Here is a 19,560-nt window from a genome sequence, read left to right as displayed (position 1 = left end):
GCTGTAAAAAAATACAGGCCAGAATTTTTCTACTTTTCGCGATGAAATTGCATGAGTCCCGTTTTTTTTGGGAGCACATAGGAACAAAATTAATGGAAAAGATTCCCGAGGCGTGATGCTACTTTTAGCGTCATTAAAATCAATTTCAATCAAAAAGGACTGTGGATGGATAAGATTAGACATTATTTTCATGCGCCAACCATATTCATGTGAATAATTAAAATAACATTTTAGGTGGAATTAAATGGGATTGTACAAACTCGTCTTATGACAAGTGATTTTAGTAATGTTCTTTCCATGTTGAGATTCTTGTTATTGAAGATTATTTTCCACTTGTATTCATAATCATTCTTTGCATGGGTTATCAATAATCCCACCCTATCGCTCTTTTCGCATTTCTTTTTGAAGTTTTCACTAGAAACTATTTTTTTAGCCCTTTAATGCCCAAAAACCGGCCTTAGTCAGGGTACTTTGACTATTGTTTTTAATTTCAATTGTTCAGAATTGGAATAGTTTTCGATTTTTGTCAATAATAGAATCCTTAATGCATGTTTAAGAGTAGAATAAAATAAAATTTCAAAATTCCACATTTTTTTAAATATTCAAAAATGCGTAATTGTCTGTTCCTTCGTGTTATTGTCCGCATCCCTTTGTAGAGTGAAATATTTGTAATTTAGTATTTTTCCACAACTAACTAACTTAAGGTAATGGTGGTGAATGATTCACACTTCAATTTTTTACACGGAAAATGAAAATAAAGCCCATAAATTTTGATATTTCTACAGCTCTTGAATTTTATCGCAAGGTTTTTTGATGTGTCCCTTTTGCAAGCACGTTTGTCCCGTTTTTTAACCGAAATGATCTGGTCAGCCTAGTTACATCGAAAAATATACGAAATAAAAACTTGGGATCATGTGAAACCATTTTCCGCTACTTAAAGCACGCAATCCATCCGCTGAAATAAAAAAGGCACCTCAACCCATTGGCCCCCTGAAAATAATTACCGGCGCGCTCCTACGTATTTAACGAGGTGATTTCATCAATCGATTATTGCAGTTTCAATGAAGTTCGGATCGCTTCAGATGACCTTGAAAACAGCTCAATGTAATTGAATAAAACATGATCGTCCGGTTTATTGTATCATCTCACTCGTACTTATCTGCACAGGAATTGAATTGCATTCGACTTGACTCTCACTAGCCTATAATTAAAACATATTGTTCTATTTACACAATTTTAAAACCCTAAGCAATGCTCTAAGTAACATGAAATGCTATTTTGTTTATAAAACTTAAACAATCGTTTAAAACCATAATCATCAGTTTTGTTGGTAGACGCTTGATCAACTGTGCTCAGCGACCTAACGCTGCAGCTTACAAGCATGAAAGCCGTGTTTTGTCGTACATATTTATAAAAATGCAATCTGTCCGAATGCACAACACGCAATGATCCAATAGGCGAAACGCAACTGAAAACTTGCTATATCAGTATATACCAATCATCGTTCACTTTAACTCGTTGACAAGCTGGCATATAAGAATCGCATAGCGTGTATGTTTATAGTCAGGAGTTTTATGTATAATGATGGTTTAATTTTGGAAGCACTGCTATGTTAATATTTTTGGATGTTCTCTGTGGCTCAAACAAGAGGTGTTATCTTTACTGCACATATTGCCATTCCCGACTAAGGGTCTTTAAGGGTGTTGGTCCATATTGGACTCTATCATTTTTTGTATAACAAAACATGAGATTGGGTTCCACGGAAATACAGAAAAACCTTATGACGGGATTAGAAACACGTAGTGACAGAGCCGTTTGTAACCTCAAACATAATCTTCAATAAATTCCTAAGACATCACTAAAACAGACTAAATACATTGGCCTCACACATAGACCTCACTATGTTTAGGTTTCCGTTTGCTAAGCGTCGATGCGGCGGACGACGACGGCTCGGATGCCGACGATTTTTTCTCATTGCTGAGCGTCACGGTGCTGACCTCGGCCCCGTCGTCGCATGGCAATTCGGTAATGAAGGTTCCGGTAGTGGTGTTTGCCGCCGTGCTGGTCACCGGCGTCACGGTAAAGGTAATCGGTAGTGAGGTAATCGAGAGTGGGATTGTGTCCGAGGGAACGGCTGTGGACGGAACGATTGCTGACCCGCCGCTGTCGGTACTGTCAACCGAACCGGTAGTATTGGTGTTGGTCGTTGGAAGGACTAGGACCGTATTGGCACCGATGGATCCGCCTTTGCCCAGTGTGGAGTTGTTGTTTAGTGTCATCTCCAGATTGTTTCCGTCCTTGGCGAAGGTGGACACTGTATGGGAGAAGAGAAGGTGGTTGCCAATTAGCGAGTTGGGTGTAATTGTTGGTGGTGAGTTTGTCGATAGGCATATGCATACGGCTAGCTCGTTATTCATCACACAGTGATCAGATCATGAAAGGTACATTGCAATCATCGTGTCGAATTTTTTGTTAGTTAGAGGTCTTCGTTATATTGGCGTACTTTTTACTACTAATGACTCATCATATCACATGTGCATTTTTAGATGATTCATCTAACATTTGATTGTTGCAAAAAGGAAAGGTAGGAAAATATCGTTTTATTAGTCACGAAATATTTGAGCCCTGAACGATTTTTCCTATTTCTTAAGTATAGGGCCGATAATCTTAAGTAAATATTTAGCCCTAGCAGACCCGACGAACTTCGTATCGCCTAAAATTGATTTATTCATTGCTTAGTTTTCAAGTTATGTAAACAAATTCTGTTTCATTTGTATGGGAGCCCCCCTTTTCACAGGAGGGAGGGGTCTCGAACCATCCCAAGAACCTTCCCCGGCCCCAAAAACCTATGCATACAAATTTTCACGCCGATCGGTTCAGTACTTTCGGAGTCTATAAGGTTCAGACAGACAGCAGTGGGTGGTACCAACACACCCCCAAATGGTGGACATGGGATGCAAGCGAACCCCCACAGAGTGAGGGACCGAACGTATGGGTGATCATACAAGTAAACCTCGCATGGTACGTATGGTTGGTAGTGTTAGAATGACTGAAGTCTGGTGAGTGTCGGGGGGCAGATACCTCTGCGGCAGCTCAGAATTAAGGGACACGAAAGTCTTGTTATGCCTGGCAGGAGTGTCGGGGGTTGATGCGTCTGCGGCAACTCGGAAATTGGAGATGTGTGAGGTAAGTGGTGCCACTCTGTTGCAGAGTGACCACCGCACTGATTGAGGACTATCTGCACACTTAAAATTCTAAGTTTACCGATTGCCGAGAATCCAACAGCCGAGATATTGGTATCCATTTCGACGAATTTCGTTACCGAGATCTCGGCAAAAAATCAACTTTGCCGAATTTCGGAAAAATATTGACGAGATTTCAGTAAAGGAATTACCGAATTTCAATAAAAAATATTACCGAGATCTCGGCTGTTGGAATCTCGGCAAACATTTTGCCGAGGTCTACAAAATAATTTAAGTGTGTGTGCTACGAACTACCAGCAGGGGTATCTCCTGCAAGGTACCCTTACAGTGTCACTGTTGGGCATCAAAGTACGGGTAGGTGAGCGTTGAGGGATATTGTGATGTGCCGGTTATTCCACGCTTAAAATGATTCGCAGGAGGTACGCAAAGTGGTGCAAGCGAATGATAGATGTAAAGGACCGAATGTATGGGCAAGCACAAAAGTAAGCCTCGCATGATACGTGTGGCCAGAGTGCCTGCTTAAGCAGGTGTGATCCGGCTGCCGGTGACGGATTGAGCGAAGTCTCGCTAGGCCTGGCAGGAGTGTCGGGAGGCAGATACCTCTGCTGCACTTCAGAATTAGGGGATATGAAAGTCTTGCAATGCCTGGTGTCGGGGGTTTGATTCTTCCTCGTCAGCACAAGATCGTATATGTCACATAAAATGCTAAAGTGGAGGCCATATAAGTACTTCGATTTTGTGTTGACTGGGTTCTGCGGCACCTCAGAAATAGGACACGTGAAAAGGTCTGCCTCGTAGCTGAGGTAGGAGCGGCATAGGATCCAACCAACCTAGGGTCGCCTCCGGCTTGGTAGACAAGTGGTGCCACTCTGTTGCAGGACTGGGTGATCACCATACGCATTATTGGATGGCGGCCAATCAACGCAAGGATGTGCAAGCTGAGGACAAAAGGCCGTTTCTTCAAATATAGCATCATCCACGTGCACGTGTGGAGCAGCACCAGGCTGGATTTAACGCTATACCACGGACCAGGTGTTTGCCGTACGTCAGATTTTGCAGAAATGCCGCGAATACAACGTCCACACATCATCTATTCATCACTTCAAAGAGGCATATGATGATTGTAAGGAAATTTCCCGAATGCAATTTCCCAGAATACAATTTCCCCGAAAAACAATTCCCCGAATGAAACATTTCCCCGAATGCTTCTCTCTTCTTTTTGATTGTGGTACAAAGCGATGGGTATCCAGTTAGCCACGCGAGCAAAGGCGTATGATTGCCAATCCGAAGGTTGCGAGTTTGATTCTTTCGGGTGGGAAGCATTTTCGACTCCTTGGGCACAGTGTATTCATTGTACTGCCACTCAAAATATTCATGCAACTGGCATGCACAGGAAAGCTTCGAATTAATTACTGTGGAAATGCTAGTAGACCGGAAATGCTAGTAAAACAGCCCAGTTCCATATGGAATATAAGATATTAAGAAGACGACAAAGCGATGAATGAAGGCAATGTTTTTTTAATGAACGCATCTGCCCGGTATAATGGGGAGGGAGGAGAAAATGCCTTCTCTAGGTGAAGCATCACCCGGTATTGGGGGAAAGGTAGTGATAATGGCTTACTCAAATGAACACATTTTTACGCTATAAGGCAAACAGGATAGAGCCCAAGATGAATACAGTACTAGGTGCTCCAATTTGCCAAGTTTGTGGAAGAGAAGAAGGCGGGGGTGAAAAATTCATTTTCAGTGCAAAACGAAAACAAACCGGCTGGCTCTCCCATACTAAAATCCAAGGTGGCTGAATCGTGAATTTGGCAGATTGGAACACCAGTGGTGTATTCATCTTTTTTTTTTAAATTAAAATATTACAGCATATATGATGTAACAAAAAGACTCCGTTAGATTCGACTCATTTTTCTAGCACATTTAAAAATTACATGCTCTGCCAAAATTTCAGCCAAATCGGTCAATGTTTGGTCGGTGCTAAACTCGTTGGAAGTTTATATGAAAAAAAAGGATGCAGAAACATCCAAAAACAGTGATTTGCAGTTGGACGGCACTATTTACGATCAAGAACCATGATTCATGATACTCATTCAGATCTTGTAGAATTAAATACAGAATGTTATGCTGAAAACTGCGAGAAGATTAGAGTTTATTAGGCAAAGATATTAGCATTTTACTGGAGTGTTGTAGGGGTGAATTTATTTCTTTTCCAAGGTAAAAGAAATGAAATTTGCTCAAACCCCACTTCAAAGAAATGCTTATAACTTAGCAGGGCAAACTCTAATCTTCTCGCGGTTTTCTGCATAACATTCTGTTTTAAATTCTACAAGATCTGAATGAGTATCGTAGTTCTTTATCGTAAGTTGTGCCGTCCAACTGCAATTCACTGTTTTTGGATATTTCTGCATACATTTTTGCATATAAACTTCCAACGAGTTTAGCACCGCCCAAACGTTGATCGATTTGGCTGAAATTTCGTCCAGAACATCAAGGCATCAAACAGAACCGAATAAAAGGGTCCATCTAAAAAAATGTAAAAAGTTTTTCCCATACTAATTTGAGCCACCCTAACCGCCAATTGTTATTCCGCAAAAATGAATACGGCAAAATGTTTCTCGGTGAAATATTATAGATTTCAAACATATTGCATAAGAAGGGATCTTATACATTTTTTCTTTATGCTGACTGTATTCAAAATAAGACATTTATCTTTATTCCGGGCAAACGCATACTTCTAAAATGGGAAACTCATTCACCTTTGCCTTATCTCGAGCTAACGCCTTTTGTACCATGTACCATTTCCTTGCTTCGTGAAAATGCCTTCTTTCAAAGAATGAATCACATCCTCCATTATCGTGTTCCTCTTTAACGACCCATCTTAAAGATCACGAACATCCAATAATATAAAAGGAACTTTAGCTGATAATCTCCAATAAGACACTATTGAACGGGGAAGGGCCGTTTGGCCGAATATCGTTCGGCCGAATGCCATTTGACCGAAAGGGTCATTTGGCCGAAAGTGCCATTTGGCCGAAAAGGCCATTTGGTCGAAAGGGTTATTTGGCCTAAAGGGTCATTTGGCCGAATAGGACATTTGCCCGAATAGGTCATTTGAAAAGTGAGAAATAGGGTGTGAAAATGAGACGTCTCACTTCTTATTTCCGACTTATCACTGTGGAAAGTGAGTAGTGCGAAGTGAGAAGTGAGACGTCTCACTACTCACTTCTCATTTTTCACAGTGAGAAGTGAGAAATTAGGAGTGAGGAGTGAGACGTCTCCATTCTCACTACTCATTTATTACTTCACGGAGAAAGAAATGTGGTAGAATCAACCTAATTCTGCTTCAAATCAACAATATTTTTGCATTGGTTCATGAATAACAATATTTTTGGTTGAAACAACCACAAATAGATAGTTGATTCAACTCTCGGATATATTTGTTCCAACCATGCTTTTTAGCTGTCACTGTCAAATATTACATCAGAAAACAAGAATATTTCTCGGGTACTTATTCAAAAGGACGTATGTGATTTTGTAAACAAAGATTCAAACGTCGATTTGACCAATCTGATAGCACTCCCACGCAAACCAACACCACCAACAGGTAGCTGAAAGCTCCCCCTACCTGCCTCTGGTGATGGTTTGCATGGGAGTACTATCAGATTGGACAAATCGGCGTTTGAATCTTTGTTTACAAAATGAGATACGTCCTTTTGAATAAGTACCCGAGATTTATGGTTGTTTTTACTTTCAAAAATGCTACGAAACTCCTTTACGACACTACTATGACATCAACAAAAGAGAAAAATGTGACAGAAGCAGAATCGAACTAGTTACAAGAAGAGTGAGATTCATCCAACTTACCTCTGCTCCATGCTTCATGATTCTACAGTTTTCCCATATTACGAAATGGTTGTCAGGACAAGGATATTATTATTGCTTCAATCATGCGATGCAGGATTGAAATGACAATAATGTTCAATTGAAGGAAGCCATCGTTTAATCAACAATTTTGAAGATTGAAACAACAATATTCATGTTGTTTGATGCAACAATCGAAATAATTGTTTTAATCTTGCAAGATTCTTCAGCGTGTTCTCACTGTAAAAAGTGAGAAGCACGAAGCGAGTAGTGAGACGTCTCACTACCCACTTCGCACTACTTACTTTTCACAGAGAGAAGTGAGAAATGAGGAGTGAGAAGTGAGACGTTTCATTTCTCATTCCACATTTCTGACTTCTTACGTCTCACTATTCACTAAGCGTTTCGGACTTTTTACAATGAGAAGTGAGAAATGAGTAGTGAGACGTCTCACTAGTCACTCCTAATTTCTCACTTTTCCAAAGCTCTTTTCTGCCAAATGTCCTATTCGGCCAAATGTTGTATTCGGCCAAATGTCCTATTCGGCCAAATGACCCATTCGGCCAAAAGACCTTTTCGGCCAAATGAACCTATCAGCCAAATGATCGGATAGTCGGATAATTTTGCGGCCTAATGGTTTGCTCGGCCTAGTGGCATTCGGTCAAATGGCTTTCGGCCGAATGCGTTTCGGCTAAACGACCCTTCGCCCTATTGAACGAATCTTTGAACGCTGCTCTCTTCGGGCGCATACAGTCGATTGCAAAAAAGTTTTAGCAGGAGATTCTTTATTTTCGGGGAATTGTTACATTCGGGGAAACTGCAACCGGGGAATTGGTTTTCGGGAAATTGTCGTATAATCATATATGATACAATCGATCGGGACTAGCTATGGCAGCTAATGCACAAAAACGGATTTCCGGATAAACTGAAACGGTTGATCAAGGTGACGATGGATCTGGTAATATGTGTAGTTCGAGTTTTCAGGGACATTCTCGAGTCCCTTCTAAACGCGCAGAGGATTAAGGCTTCCTATTCAACATAGCTTTGAGGGGAGTAATACGAAGGGCAAGAATTGACACGAGTAATACGATTTTTATGAAGTCCGTTCAGCTATTTGGTTTCGGCGATATTGATATTATGTCACGTAACTTTGAAAAGATGGAGGAAGCCTACATCAGACTGCAGAAAGGACAATGTAACCCACCCACCACGAGTTTGTATGTTGACAAAATCGAGGTGGTTGAAGAATTCGTGTACTTGGGCTCACTGGTAACCTCTGATAACCATGGCAGGAAACCCTACGTACCTGGGACTCAGCAGAACGCTTCGATCGAAAAGTTCGCCGCCGTGCCAAACTGACTATTTACAAACGCTCATTAGATCGGTAGTTCTCCATGAACACGAGACCCGGACGATGCTCGTGGAAGACCAACAGGCACTTGGAGTTTTCGAAAGGAAAGTGTTGCGTACCATCTATGGTGTGGTGCAGATGGCGGACGGTACGTGGAGGAGGCGAATGAACGAGTTGCATCAGATATTGGGAGAACCATCCATCCCTCGCACCGCGAAAATAGGAAGACTGCGGTGATCCGGGTACGTAGCCATAATGTCGGACAGTAACCCGGTGAAAATGGTTCTAGACAACGATCCGACGGGCACAAGAAGGCGTGGTGCGCAGCGAGCAAGGTGGATCGATCAAGTGTAGGACGATTTGTGGACCCTCCGCAGATTGCGTGGTTGGCGACGTGCACCAATATGGAGCGAGTTGAATGTAGAAGACTTTTATGCACTGCACAGACCACTCTGGCTTGAAAATATTTTTTTTTTAAATAAGTCAAGACTGTACGAACCGATTTTTTTTATTTTGCGTTGTAGCACATTAGGAAATGTTGTAGGCTGATCAACTTCTGTTGACGAAAAATCATTTTTTAGAACGAATTAACCATCACCACAAAATGCTATTCTTTTTCTTCTACAAGTCTCAACATTGTTTTGCGTGAGCACGATAACTATTGCTCTATTGTTTCTCTGAACATAATCAAATATTCAAGCGTGAAGCTTAGGACCAAAGTAGCACCAGCTTTACAGGTAGAATTTTCTCAGTTGCCAGTCAAATTTTATCACAATATTCTGATTGATGATGTTGCACAGTGGCTAAAATCATGTTTTTAGCGCGTTTATTTAGTAGTACCTTTATTATGTGATTTAGCGTAATGGCGTCCTCGAGACGCGCTTCTTGGGAGGTATTCAATCCTCCTAAAAGTGAGATGGAAAATTTTTATTCTCCACTTTACAACATAGAAGGTACATATACGTCTTCGTGAAAATTGTAGCAAAAGTTCTCCTGAAAAACTTTTTCGAAGACACCAAGTTCGTAATTTATTGATTTATTGATTTTCATGCCAAAAAGTTTTGAACATGTTCGATGTAGGGTAAGACGGTATAATATGCCCCCCCTAAGGCAACTCCTTGATCACTTTTTACTTTTCAACGCAATTTATGCAAACTTTGTGTTATTTGGTAGTCAAGGAAGTCGAAAATGCATTGCCCGTGAGTAGTCATATAAAAATATTACAGATAACACGTAATAAAGCTTTTTTGAAAAGTCGTGAAAAAATGGATTTTAAAAAGTGCCTGGGCAATACGCCCCACCTTAACCAAAGACGTTTCATAGCCTTTCATTAGTATTTTATCAATCCCATAATAAAAAGGTTACAAATCTCTATGCGCTTAACATTAAAAAACCAACATAGCAGGTGTGAATTACATTTCAATATTTTCCATACAATTTGGAGGCAACTGCTGCAGGCTCGCTGCGCTTGTGTCCAGTTGGTAAGGGCATATCGTCCTGCCTACACTGGGGCGTTTTGGCCAGTGAAACATGTTTTCGAAAATCGTTACATTTTTGAAGATGAAAGCAATTTTATATCATATTAACCACTGAGAAAAGTTATTTTGTTGCCCAACTGAGTGTTCCAGTGCAAGTTTTGCGGACAGTATGCCAGAGTCGCTCCAGAATGTCGAGCAAACAAACATGAAAAGTTACATCAAAACTGTAACTTTTTGTATTTTGCTATTATTTTCATTGTGTTATACAAAAATACTTCCACATTCACATAGTATGATGGGTCTACAGATACTTATAGGTACCAACTGATTTTGACCCTTAATTAGTTATAGTTTTCTAGAAATCAAAGGGGGGCGTTTTGGCCAGGTGGGGCGCATTATACCGTCTTACCCTATAAGTACAAGCATATGGAGACGCATGGTGCATTGGTTCATCAACTCCTTGTGATGGGTGATTGATTTCTACCTTGCATAGGTAGTAGGAAATGGTTTCGATGAAACATCCCTTACATAGCGAATGTACAACTCTACAGTTCAGATATTAATCTAAAGTTCATTACATGTATTTTGATATGCGTATGAGATTGACTGTCACAATTTACCACAATAAAACTTTCTAGAACATGCAAAGAATGTAGAAATTAAGGTGAAAAAGATATGATAAAAAAAAACATTTTTAAGGGGTTGTCTGCATAAAACGTAAAAAATCTCCCAAAGTAACGGAATTACGAACTTGGTGTCTTCAACAAAGTTTTTCAGGAGAACTTTTGCTACAACTTTTATGAAGAATCAAACCTTAAATGTTGTGAAGTGGAAAAATTTAATTTTTCATCTCACTTTTAGGTGGATTGATCAGTAGCTGAATACATCCAAAGAAGCGCATTAACTTACTGATAAAATGTCTCGAAGACATCATTACGCTTGCATAATGAAAATACTATTAAATAATCGCGCTGAATACACGATTTTAGCCACTGTGCGTTGGTCTGGTGAACTAAATGATCTGCACTCCAGTAAAATTTGAAAAATCTAGAACATAAGCTGTGTACATATTTGAATAGCACCATCCGCAATGCCCCTAGGGTTCTAGCGACTGAATATGATGAGTTGCTATAGGTTTTGTATCAGACGTAGTTGACTTGTTAGGTCAGTTGCAGTGTAAATAATGGTGCGATGCGACAATCGCGACGCGATTCTATCGCTTGGCGAATGCGATTGTATCGCCGTTGATATGGAAATGTAGAGGCAACATTGCTGACAGCGACCCAACGATAGAATCGCGGCGACTAGTTGTCGCCGTCGCGGCGAGAAAATCGCTTGGGTCTAAGGGAGCCTTTATTTTGGAATTCGCACACAGTTTATTCATAAATAAGTTGATGCAATAATGCACCATGCGTCTCCATATGCTAGTGTGCGTGTATTATGAAGAACATTTTAAATATCCCTACCTACACTGTCCCTTAAACCCATAATCCTCTTAGAACACTTATGGAGACATGAAAATATCGGATTGACGAAATAACTTAGTATTCTATATAATATTAACATGAAACATGCAAATGACTTCAGCAAACGTCGAGGAAAGTTCACAAGCGACGAACCTGCAGGTCGGAGAACCCAAAATTATCTCGGAATTTTCCTAATCAATCGACTAGCGGCAGTCACCAGTCGATTTCGAATATTCATTTTTTTTCCCATTTTGTCAACCAGTGTTATTATTCACATTTTGTCAACTTCATTTATTGCAATGGCTGTTGATAAAAAAAGGATATATTGTAAATGAACTTCGTGTAGTGTCTCTTACCGGCATTTTTCAAATTGGAAGGTAGAATCGACTTCGCCAGTGCCGCCGTCGCTGATTGGCCGGCATGCAGAGTATTGGTGACCGAGTGTGAATCAAGCTCCTTGATTGGAGCAAGCAGCAGAGTACCGACCACCGGCAGATCACTGTTGTTCAGCAACGTTGCGGACGATGGGTAGATGGACGGATTATTGGCCAGCTGAGAAATAATACAAAACAGAACAAGTTCAAAATTTGAGATACATATTTTTTTTTTATCAAATATGAGAAAGTACCTGCGCCGTAATTTGCGCCACCCCAGATGCAATGTTGGATGTCCGATCCTGCTGAGTAGCAAAACTCGCAAGTGGATGCGCCTTGCTGTCCTTGGAAACATCTGGAGTAGGAATGCGAGGCCGAGCCTTCATTGGCACATTTGAAATCACGGAGCCGTTAAGGCTGAGCTTTGAATCTGATTTTGAAGAATCGTGTAAAGGATTATGTAGGTTCTATAAATCTGATAAAATGCTTACTTTGTTTGACTATCTGTCGCGGATTGCGACCGGATTTTCGGTTAACGAATTTTTCGTAGAAACTTATTTTCTGCATTGGGGCACCAACCGTAATTGGTTGCGTGATCCCTGCTTCTGGACTAGAATACACCGAATTATTTCGGTTTCGATTGAACAGGCCACCGGACGAGTAGGCCGTCGATGCACTGCGCATCGAGATTCTGTTCATTTGTCGGCCAAACCAGCCTTTGCGCCGTTCAGCCATCGGAGTGTCTACGCTTTCCTATATTCGAAATTCAATTATGATATCATACTGAAACCGATCAGAGATTTATTCTGAGCATACTTACATAATCTGCGTAGACTTCGTCGTTCATGGGGCGCTTTCCCCCACCAATGTTAGCATAGACTGCTTCAGACTCTTTGACGACGTAATGTTCCGCCGATCCCTTCGGTTCTTCACGCCGGTAATGTTCGGATGCCACCGTGTATGGCAAATCTTTAGGCACCACTTCCTCCCAGTATTGATCTTTGAGTAGCTCTGGGTGTTCATCGTGCATCTCGTCGACGATCATGTACGAGGCCTTGATGTGTCTGTCGATCAACCAGTTCAGTTCGATATCGTCATCGTCTTCGCCGAAGGGATTGATAAGGACTTCGGCAACCTTCAACCAACCTACGTAGAATACGAACTGTAGTGCCGTGAACAATGGGAAGTACACATCCAGCTCCATGTAGGTGTTGGTTTTGGGGTCAAACGTAGGGATCATCTGACTGCCCATGATGGCCGCCGTAAAATAGGAATACAGCACCAGCGTGACTACCTGTGTATAAACCAACGGTACACAGACCGTGTCGTAACCGATGAGACCGCCTAACCGTCGTCGGATGTCCGACAGCTCCATCAGTAGAGTCTGCACAATGTGATCGGACGGGATCATCTGATCTTTCCGGGCACGGTTGATGATGTTGGTTGCCCATACCAGGGGCATCCAGTACTTGGACATAGGACTTTTAGCGTCCATGTTTTCGAATATTTTTCGCTCGCTTTCCAACATTAAACCGGCGTCCACCAGGTGTTGCCACGTTGGAAAGCGTCGTTTCACTCGTAGGGAGATCTTCTGCAGGGTGATAACGTAGGCGAGCACCATGTATCGCATGATGTTTCGTCGCATCAGTCGGCCAGATTCATCCTGTTGTGGAGAGTGCAGCATCAAAGTACTGGTTATTAATGAGACTAATTTGTATGAAAACCGACGAAGAGTACAACACATAGACACACAATTCAACAGAGTCAACCGAAAGTCCCGTCAGTATGCTTTCATGGTGTTGCAAAAGCAATGCGTTTGAACAATTCTGTTTTTTTAGTAACCGAAGTAACTATAGCTATCCTTTCAAAACTAACTACACCCGATTCTGTTTTTACCCGGCCGTGTAAAAAATCCCATACAAAATTTTTACAAAGTTGCTCCATTTTCATGATTCGGTGAGAAATCATGAAACTTTTTTTATACGGTTTTTCAAATTTTGAAATAAAATATTTTTTTACACGAAACGCATCATGCAAAATATAGCAACTTGCTAAAAAAATGTATGGGATTTTGTCGCCGTGTCGAAACGTCGGGTAAATAAAAAACTCGTTGTAATAATTGCAAGACTGAGTAGCCGTTCAATAAATAAAATTAAAACGTGCAGTCGATCCATAATCAGTAAACTGTATGTGGAAGATATTGATTTGGAAAATGTATTGGAGGTAACCACTTTCCCTTCGATGGGACTCGAACCAATGAACCTACAGTACGCTAGACTGGTGCTTTAACTAAGCTACGAAGGAGATCCGTCGGCCTTCGTAACCTAGCGGCTACTGAATGAGCTCGAGATTCCCAAATTGGACGCATAGTCAAATCATTCGCAATCCATTTCTCAAATCAACACTTCCACATGTGTATAGTGCACTTTCACATTAGAGCAGCGTGAGTATTTAGAATGTCTGGCGCCTATACACATTCTTCATCAGCAACTGTACTGATCAAGTGAGGTTGTGTAAGCTATTTGCCAGTCGGTCGTCGAGTTCAGACCCGACCGCATTGAGCATTTCGAAATTCAGCCTCTAGAAGGGGTTATCTGCAAATGAATCGGATTCTTACTAAATGATCAGCCACATTCTCGGTTAATAGTTAAACTGAAAATCTCATGTATTGTATGCATTGCTGTTACAGCACCGAAAAAATACACCAACGGAAACTTCGCTTTACCCCTAGTAGTAATCCAATCACGTTTCTAATCTAAACAAAAAACAAAAAAACGTACTGAAATTTTGTCTTACTTTTGGTGTGTGCGAAAAATTGCCGTCTTCCCGATAAGATTTGTGTTCGTCTCTGTCACTTACATGGCCTTGGATAGCAGCGCTGACGAAGAGGGCAAGCGTGTCGGGCCAGGGCAGTAATCGGTACTGCTCCCACCACCTTTTCACCACCAGACTCACGTAGAAGCCCAGCACGAACGAGAGGGGCACATTTTCACGCTGCTGCCCGCAGTAGTTTCGTATCCTTTCGAATACTCTAGAAAATATTTGGATGATGGATGAGTAAGATGGGCGTTGAACTGGTTTCGTAAATAGTTTGATGACGACATTTGGGGTCGGATTTATTGTAATACTTTTCCTCGTTATTTCAAATCGAATAATTTATTTGACATGACTTACCTTCTACCTTCTTCAGATAGACCGTATCTGTAGGTTAAATTTAATGTGTAATAAACACACAGATATGCTAGTAATTCCCGCCAAATAGCTTTGTATACACTGCCACGCCATCTGAAAATAGGAAAAAATAAGAAGTGTTAAAAAATCGTAAGCCTCTGGAATGAGTTATTTGAGTTAACTTTGACTAAATGGTCGGTTCCATCCTAGAACAGAAATTGTATAAAAATGATAAATTTACCCCACCGTTTAATCAAAAATTATTTTCTACTATGCAATACAGAAATCAATCGCCCATCACAAGTAGTTGATGAGCCAATGCACCATGCGTCTCCATATGCTTGTATGCTTGGTACGTCGAACAGGCTCACAGTTTATTGGCATAAAAAGCAATAAATCTCCAAAAGTAATGATATTACGAACTTGCTGTCTTCAACAAAGTCTTTCAGCAGAACTTTTGCTACAACTCTCGAATACATATACCTTGCATACATGTAAAGTGAAAAAAAATCTCACTTTTAGGAGAATTGATAGGCTGAAGGTATCCAAAGAAGCGCATCGACCTACTGATAAAATGTCTCGAAGACGCCATTGCGCTAAAGCTCATAATAATGATACTATTAAAATAAAACGCGCTAAAAACACGATTTTAGCCATCGTGCACCGGTCAATTTCTCGGACAAATCGAAAAACAATTTTTTTGTTCGAAAACGGTAGAATTATAGATAGAGTAGAACATTAGTCTCTCCATCAATGCAGAGAATACAAGTATACAATACAATACAAGCCTAAGGACTGATTTATTGATTGGTGTCAGGTCATTTGGTCGAATGAAGTTTGGCCGAACGCCATTTGGCGGAATGCCGTTTGGCCGAACGGGTCGTTTGGCCGAACGGGTCGTTTGGCCGAATAGTAAAAAAAAATTACCTCGTATTATGAGTAGTGAAGAGAGTGAAAGAAAAAATGAGAACTGAGAACTAAAAACTCAGAACTAAGAACTGAGAACAGAGAACTCAGAATTGAGAACTGAGAACAGAAAACTGAGAACCAAGAACTGAAAACTAGAAACTGAGAACAGATAACTTAGCTAAGAACTGAGAACTGTGAGCTGAGATATAAGAAATAAGAATTATGAAATAAGAAGTGAGGATTGAGAAATGCGAAGTAAGACGTTATAACTGAGAAGTTAGAAGGATAGAAGAGAAGCAAGAAAAGAGAAATGAATTTCGAAAAGAAAAAACATCTATATTTCTTCTTTCGTCATTTTTGTTCTTCTTTATTCTCTTATTCTTATTCCTTCTTTTTTCTACTGTCTTCCTTTCTCTATTTTTCTTCTTCACTTTTCTTCTTCCTTTTTTATTTCCTCTTTCTTCCTTCTCTCTTCCTCATTCTTCCTTGTTGCTTCTTTCTTCTTCCTTTATCCTTTTTCCTTCTTCCTTCTTGATTAGTTCTTCTTTCTTCTTCCTACTTTCTTCCTCTTTCCTTCTACTTTCTTTTTTTCCCTTTTTCTTCTTTTTTCTTTCCTTATTTCTTCTCCTTTCTTTCTTCTTCTTTCTTCCTTCTTTCTTTCTTCTTTTTTTCTTCTTTCTTTTTTCTTCCCTCTTCCTTCTCCTTTTCTCTTCCTTCTTCCTTTTCCCTTTTCTTTCCTCCTCTACCCTTCCTTCTTCATTCTGCCTTGTTCCTTTTTGTCCTTCCTTCTCCCCCTCCCTCCTTTCTTCTTCCTGATATCTTATTCCTAATTCCTTCTTTATTCTTCCTTCTTCCATCTTCCTTTTTCGTTTTTTCTTCTTCCTTCTTCGTTCTTTCTCCTCCGGTATTCGGCTAAACGGCATTACTAGCACTTACTAGGCTATGTGAAACAAATGGGATTCACATCTGATTCTCCATTTTAAAATTTTTACATGTTCTAAAAGTGCTATAGTTTCCGACTGAAAAAATATACCTATATGCAAATTACAGTGATGTACGTAATTTGTTCTAATGATGCTAATGATGATTCTATTGATGCAGCGGCTACCGGATGAGAATAACGGATCATTCAAGCTCATTTTGGATTCTTTCGATTGTCGAAATATGTGTAATTAAAATTGGAAAAAGGATGATTTGTGAGATCAAACGTTTTATATTTTCCTAGTTCTAGATGAAGTTAGGACAATCAGGAGGGCTGTGATGGGCAAAAGCAAATGGACGTGTGTCATAATCAGAAATTGACTTACAGTGTTTCATTTTAAATTAGGTGTATATTTTAAAGACCTACAGGTTTGCTTCATAATCCAAAGGAAATTCTTTTTTTTATTGTTATTGTTCCGGGTTATTGTTCCGGGTTTTCAACTCAAAGCTCCCATGTTGATCCCGTGAAGGACAAGGAATGAAATGCAGATGGGTATGTTTCTCATTTTTGTGATTTTTTTTCTCAATGTGCGAAAAGCAAATACTACAAAATTGGTGTCTTATTGTTTTGTTTTACAGAAGAATGAATTTGTTACGGTGAGATGGAGTATGGAATATTTCCCTATATGTTTCACATTATATATACCAGCGGTTCCCAACCTAGGGCCCTAACCTAACCTTCGCTGGCCCCAGGGGGTACCTAGGACAAAAATGCTTAATGGCGGTTGTATTACCATTCCAATAAAAACTTATTATTAGTTTTGATAATTGTTTTATCACTTGTCATAAGACGAGTTTGTACAATCCCATTGATTTTTTTTTAAATTGTTTTATGTTTGATTTCAAAACTTTGCATTGTACATAATATGCATGGCGATGCGATCAGTTTATCAAAGCCTGTAAAAAGCTCAGTAGCTTCGTTGCAAAAATCTTCTTCGAAGTCTTTCGGGAGGCTTCTTCTGAGCAGCTCGTAAGCCTTCTTCTGAGCAGCTCGTAAGCCTCCTTTCAGGAGACTAAGAGACTCGGGTGGCTCCTTTAAAGAGGCTCGGAAGCCTCTTTTTAAGAAGCTCGGAAGCCTACTATTAAGGGGCTCGGAAGCTGTCTTTCAAGAGGCTCGGAAGCTTCCTGTCAAGAAGCTCGGAAGCCTACTTTCAAAACGCTCAAAAGCCTACTTTCAAGAGGCTCGGAAGCCTCCTTTCAAAAGGCTTGGAAGCCACCTTTCTTGAGGCTCCCAAGCTTCAAGTCTAGAGGCTCGGAAGCTTCCTGTCAAGATGCTCAGAAGCCTTCTTCAAGAGACTCGGAAGCCTCCTTTCAAGAAGCTCGGGAACCTCCTTTCAAAAGGCTCGGAAGCCTGCTTTTAACCCTCTCCCGCCCATGGCGTCTGTGGTGCACCATCAAATTTTGCACCTTCTAACCTTCATCGAATTGTTTCAACAACAAAAAGGAATATTGGACACATCTTTATGGTTACACTAGACTGGAAATATAATCAATTTTGAGTGCACATAGTGAAACTATTGAAAACAATCAATTAACTATTGATTTACAATCAAAAACTTTTTTTTTCGTTTTCCACTAATTTTGGCTATGCCAAATAACTTTTGTTCTAGCATTTTTCTCAAAAATGATTCCTTCCTATTGAAATCTTTGAAAAAAGTCGTGGGCGGGAAAGGGTTAAGAGGCTTGGAAGCCTCCGTTCAAGAGGCTCGAAAGCTTCCTATCAAGAAGCTCAGATCCTCCTTCCAAGAGGTTTGAAAGCCTCTTTTCAAGAGGGTTGGAAGCCTCCTTTCAAAAGGTTTCGAATTCTTCTTTCAAGAAGCTTGAAAGATACCTTCCAAGACTCTCGGAAGCCTCCCATTTTTCGTGAGGCTCGAAAATTTCCTGTCAAGAGCCTCCCTTCAAAAGGTTTGGAATTCCTCTTTCAAGGAGTTTGAAAACCTCTTTCAAGAGGCTCGGAAGCGTCCTTCCAAGATGCTGAAAAGCGTTCTTTGACAAAGTTTAGAGGCCTCCCTTCAAGATGCTCAGAAGCCTGCTTTCAAGAGGCTCAAAAGCGGCCTTTTAAAATTCTCATGTCTCATTTTAAAAAGGTCGGAAGCCTCCTTTCAAGATGCTCGGATGAACCGAAGTTTACTTTCAAGAGGCTCGAAAGCCTTCATATGTCTTGATGTAACTAAATTTGAACGGAATAACAAAAATTTCAGTCAGCTTTATGGAGAGCCATACTACCCAAAATCGCATATTATCAAAATCCGGCAAAGATGCGACTGATATGCATCTACAGTAGACGTTCGATAACTGCAAGTCATTTAACTGCTATGCTTTTTAACTGCAAATCGATAGTTGCAACAGTTTTGCAGTTATCGGACCGCCAAACTTCAAACCGATGTCAAACTCAATGACAGCTGCATTGCGTTGCACATTTAGATGCACTTTTATTGCATCTGACGTCGATTGACAACCGTATGACGTCTAGAATGCGTTGCAGTTATCGAACGGCATTCGATAACTGAAAAGTAAACATTTTGCAGTTATCGAACGGCTACTATAATAAGTGCTTATTTTCATTTACAGCGAAAAAAAAGGGGGGTACCTCAATGAATGTAAAATTTCGAAGGGGTACCTCTCAAGAAAAAGGTTGAGAACCGCTGATATATACCAATGTATCTAAAAATTGAAACCATTTGATCTACACGCGTTTTGAACTTGTTAACCCTGGAGAAATCGATCTTTCTTAAAGAGCAGGAAATAGTCAAATATCTT

At 40.4% G+C, this 19,560-nt stretch overlaps 1 protein-coding gene across 3 annotated transcripts in view; it reads right to left on the bottom strand.

Annotated features, from left to right (window-relative positions):
* Positions 1 to 1,103: 1,103 nt before the first annotated feature.
* LOC134211369 (bestrophin-2) overlaps positions 1,104 to 19,560 on the bottom strand; it is a 92,683-nt gene continuing 74,226 nt past the window's right edge. For 2 of the 3 annotated variants that reach the window (XM_062688162.1, XM_062688163.1), the window contains exons 3-9: positions 14,914 to 15,024; positions 14,536 to 14,770; positions 12,560 to 13,402; positions 12,231 to 12,492; positions 11,994 to 12,169; positions 11,722 to 11,917; positions 1,104 to 2,314 (exon numbers count right to left, since the gene is read on the bottom strand). In XM_062688162.1, coding sequence (XP_062544146.1) covers positions 1,884 to 2,314; positions 11,722 to 11,917; positions 11,994 to 12,169; positions 12,231 to 12,492; positions 12,560 to 13,402; positions 14,536 to 14,770; positions 14,914 to 15,024 — 2,254 coding nt within the window. In that variant the 3' untranslated portion in view covers positions 1,104 to 1,883. The remainder of the gene's footprint in view (positions 2,315 to 11,721; positions 11,918 to 11,993; positions 12,170 to 12,230; positions 12,493 to 12,559; positions 13,403 to 14,535; positions 14,771 to 14,913; positions 15,025 to 19,560) is intronic. The other variant, XM_062688164.1, reaches the window with a different exon arrangement.

The sequence above is a fragment of the Armigeres subalbatus genome, chromosome 2 (assembly GCF_024139115.2).
Source record: "Armigeres subalbatus isolate Guangzhou_Male chromosome 2, GZ_Asu_2, whole genome shotgun sequence".
In the NCBI taxonomy this organism is placed as follows: domain Eukaryota; kingdom Metazoa; phylum Arthropoda; class Insecta; order Diptera; family Culicidae; genus Armigeres; species Armigeres subalbatus.
The sequence above is the reverse complement of the archived record's forward strand: the minus strand, read 5'-3'. Positions and strand labels throughout refer to the sequence as shown.